The sequence below is a fragment of the Phalaenopsis equestris genome, unplaced genomic scaffold (genome assembly GCF_001263595.1).
Source record: "Phalaenopsis equestris unplaced genomic scaffold, ASM126359v1 Scaffold000256, whole genome shotgun sequence".
Lineage (NCBI taxonomy): Eukaryota > Viridiplantae > Streptophyta > Magnoliopsida > Asparagales > Orchidaceae > Phalaenopsis > Phalaenopsis equestris.
This window is the reverse complement of record NW_018164698.1, coordinates 1,789,855-1,794,242: the sequence shown is the minus strand read 5'-3', so window position 1 is coordinate 1,794,242 and position 4,388 is coordinate 1,789,855. Positions and strand designations below refer to the sequence as shown.

The window sequence follows — 4,388 nt, the reverse complement described above, 5'->3', positions numbered from 1 at the left end:
ATAGTAAGGCGGACCAGTGTCATATGAGTTGCATGAAACAAATGAGTGAAGCATGTAATTTGATCTTTCGGGTCAGTGTCAGATGAGTAATGTAATGTGGAGAAGATCAGTGTCTTTTCTCGGCAAAAGAATTTTTTCATCAGTACTAGAGAACCCAAAGAGCGGGTTATTTTTTGTTGATTGTTGAATTTGCGGTAAGTAAGTTTCACTAGGTTGTAGTTGTCGCTCCCTGCATAGGAGACAAAGGATCTCATGTTGAGACTCCTCCATCTTACGTACTCGATCTTCCAAAGAATGACTCAAAGCACCTTCTTCAGTGAGGAAATGTCTTTTGGAGTAGGAGGATGCAGAGGCTTGATGACCTTGGCTCTGTGATTGTCTTCTGGAATGATGGGTGCTGGAGCGAGATGCTTTGTTGTTGCGAGTTTTGCGCTTGGTGGCCATGCATCAATTCTTACAAGCATTTTAGTGATGGGAATGCTCTATATTCCCACAGACTGTGTCAAACTGATATGTGTTAAATTTTCATACCACACTGAGATGAAAATCCATTACTCTACGGTTGTCTCTGGGAATATGGAGCATTCCCATAACTAAAATACTTGTAAGATTTGTAGAAATCAATGTTTTGAGTGCTATGTATGTCATTCACCCTTTACTTTTATTTTTCTTCCTCAATTTTTATTATTAATAATTTTTGTATAAAAACTTTTTCTTTTGTGAGTACAAAATATATTTATATATTAATTAATCACATCTCGTGCTATGCAACACAATGTGATCATGCTTGGAAGTAAGTAGGGTTGTAAACGATCCGAGCTTGAGCAAGCTCATGCTTGGCTCATTCGAACATAATTTTATCTGAAATTGGTTTATGTTCGAAATTGCTCTTGAACTATTTTCATATTCTGCTTGAAATTAGTTCGTTTAAATTAATTAGAAAAATACATATAGTGTTGGATTCGAACCAATATTATTTGTTTTGCAATAAAAAATACAGAGCCACAAGACTACTTGAGCTGTGATGATTTAAATGTATATATATTTAGAGCTAAAACGAGCTGAACATGATCATACAAAGAGCTGTTTTTAACTCATTTATTTAACAAACAATTCGAACGCAAGCTACTTAACAAACGAACAAGAGCTTTTTTTGAGAGCCCTATCGATAAGAATATGACATATGAATGGATGACACCATAAAAGGTTAGACTTTTTATATTATTTGAGTCTAGTATTATATGAGTAAATAAAAAAAGTATTATTTGTATAAATTGGTTAGTTTTTGTTGTTATGTATAGAAATATTTAAAAATTAAATTACTAATACGTGATGATGTTAAATTAAGGGCCATTGGGCAGAGGATTTTAGAAGGGTTCATCACTTGAACTGCTAAATCAAGAATAACGGCAAAAAACAAGATTTTTCATAGATTTACAAATTTTGGAGTTTAGCAAATCTAATTTTTCATGACTTACAAATTTTGGAGTCTGATGCTAAATCCAATCGATCTCTTTCCAATGCCAAAACCATGAAACCTTATAGAGAGAGAAGATAAGTGATGGCTTTTAAAAAGTAATTTATCGCTAAATAATCTTTAAATTTTAAGAAATTTAAACTAATGTAATGTAACAATGGACTTTTAGCACTCCTGCAATCCATCCAAATGAGAAAACACAGTCCAAATTTCAGCATTATTTTAAAGCAGTCGCTAGAATTAGTTTGTCTGCACATGCTTCACATTCAAAAAGGTTATACGTTGTCTGCAAAAGAAAAGTCTTAACTTAAAAAAAAAAAAGAGGTTGAGAAAAGAAGAATGGGACAGGTCAGACCAAAGAAGCAAAAAGAGCCGGTGAAAGAAGCGCCGAATGTAAGAGCTAGGGAGCCGCACTGTTTTTGCTGTAGCGACTAATGCTATCTTCTTTGATCGCCACGGTCGAATGTGTCCACTGACAAAAGAGATCGGTTGCAATTTCTGTAAGCAATTGTGTGCATTGGAGATCACAGATTCAACGAAAGACTAAAATGGATAACAATCAAGCAGCTGTACCTTTTTCCGGCATGAAACGCTCGATCCACAGATGACACAACGACCTTTCAACGGGCTGCGTAGCTTTGAGGGAGAGGATGGAAGAGGAAGGAAACCGGTGGACAGGGCTTCGTTTCGACGGGTAGATAAAGGAAGCAGATTGAACGAGCTGAACTGCCGGAGAAGATGACCAACGAACGAACGAACGCGAGAGGAGGGGGAAGGAGCAGAGCTTGACTTCGCGTAACAACCAGAACTATCGAAGGACAACCGGGTAAAAATAGAATCGCAGAACGTGCGCAACATGGTCAATTCCGCGGTCGGCTTTTAGCAAAAATTTCTCCAGCGGTGGACGCGAAGTTGCCCTGTCGCGCTCCCAAAGAGGGGAAATCAGCGGTGGAGTGTCGCGAAGCCCTCCAGCCGCGCCCCCAAACATACCCTCAACCTATAATCTAAATTTGTTAAATCAAAGATAAGGGCGAATTTATGAATTTAGAGATATAGAAATTTATTTAAAATGTTAAAGCCTACTTGCACCCAAAAAGCTCCTCAGGGGGTGCTTGGTAGCACCCTCTGAAGAGATTTTACTTATGAATTTAACTCAAATCTAGCCAACCGACTACTGTCATTTCTTAGAGAGACGAATTTGCCAAATTTATGTTACCCTTATTTGTGACCATGTTATCGTTATTTGCAATGTTCGTCGGAAATCCAAATTTAATAAATAGTGCAAAGTTAAATAATAACTAAATAAAATCCGATCGTGCACCTAAACAGCCTTTGGAGTGGAAAAAATATTACATCCGGAGAAAGATACAGCTATGTGTTCAGACTCCAAAGTAACACCAAATAACCTCAATAACACTACAAAAAACACGCATTAACACTACAACCACCAACCTAAACCAACCCATTTCTATGAAACAAAACCTTTTCTGCCGAATATAAGTATCGATTAAAAAAAACACAATAATACCAAATAACTACAGTAACACCAAATAACCTCAATAACACTACAAAAAACACGCATTAACACTACAACCACCAACCTAAACCAACCCATTTCTATGAAACAAAACCTTTTCTGCCGAATATAAGTATCGATTAAAAAAACACAATAACACCAAATAACTACAGTAACACCAAATAACCTCAATAACACTACAAAAAACCCGCATTAACACCACAACCACCAACCTAAACCAACCCATTTCTGCCGAATATAAGTATCGATTAAAAAAACACAATAACACCAAATAACTACAGTAACACCAAATAACCTCAATAACACTACAAAAAACCCGCATTAACACCACAACCACCAACCTAAACCAACCCATTTCTGCCGAATATAAGTATCGATTAAAAAAACACAATAACACCAAATAACTACAGTAACACCAAATAACCTCAATAACACTACAAAAAACCCGCATTAACACCACAACCACCACAATAAGACTCAAATAACACCATAATAAACCTCAATAACTCCAAAAAATCACAATAACACCAAATAACCTCAATAAGTCCACAAAAAATCGCAATAACACTATAGCCACCACAATACGACTCAAATAAGATCACAATAAATCTCAATAACACTTCAATAACTTTACAAAAAATCGCAATAACACCAAATAACCATAATAGTACTAAATAACTTTAATAAATCCATAGAAAAACTCCAATAACCCATCAGTAATAGTAAAACAACCACAATAACACTATCATAACACTAGTCTAGAATAATACAACAGAGTCGCCACATACCAGTCATATAAAACTAAAATAACACATCAACAACACTACAATAATATCAGAATAAAACAATAGTAACACCTGAAATAAAACCTTTCAAAAATACCACCACAACCGTTGTAATACTACTCAAATAACACCTCAATAAACCTCAATAAAAACTTAAAATTAAAAAAAAAAACCACAATAACAACGTAGCCGCCGTAATACCACTCAAATAACACTACAATAAATCTCAATAACTCCACAAAAAAAATTATAATAACATAAAATAACATCAATAACTCCATAAAAAAAACTACAATAATACCATAGCCGCTGCAATAACATTCAACTAACACCACAATAAAGTTTAACAACACTTTAATAACTCTACCAAAAAACCACAATAATATTAAATAACAGCAATAACACCAAAGAACATCAATAACTACAAAACAAACCTTAATAAATGCTCAACAACTTCACAAAAATACCGCAATAGAATTTCAAAACAATCGACTGATTCGAGCTACATCACACATTAAAATAAAGCATTTTTCATTTTTTATTCAATGGGAGTCCAAATTTGTACATGACAACCCTTGATAAAATTTTA

At 34.9% G+C, this 4,388-nt stretch overlaps 1 protein-coding gene across 1 annotated transcript; it reads right to left on the bottom strand.

Annotated features, from left to right (window-relative positions):
* Positions 1–1,730: 1,730 nt before the first annotated feature.
* LOC110024460 lies at positions 1,731–2,468 on the bottom strand. Its single transcript, XM_020724427.1, has 2 exons — positions 2,051–2,468; positions 1,731–1,949 (listed from the first exon to the last, which is right to left on the bottom strand). The coding sequence occupies exons 1-2, from the start codon at positions 2,333–2,335 to the stop codon at positions 1,878–1,880; spliced, it is 357 nt and encodes a 118-aa protein (XP_020580086.1). The 5' UTR covers positions 2,336–2,468; the 3' UTR covers positions 1,731–1,877.
* Positions 2,469–4,388: the final 1,920 nt, after the last annotated feature.

What these genes read in the sequence shown, in the direction of transcription:
- LOC110024460 (XM_020724427.1), bottom strand. Translation starts at nt 2,335, where the DNA reads ATGTTGCGCACGTTCTGCGATTCTATTTTTACCCGGTTGTCCTTCGAT. An exon ending in GCGTTTCATGCCGGAAAAAG is followed by an intron (nt 1,950 to 2,050) that starts GTACAGCTGCTT and finishes CTCTTTTGTCAG; the next exon opens with TGGACACATTCGACCGTGGC.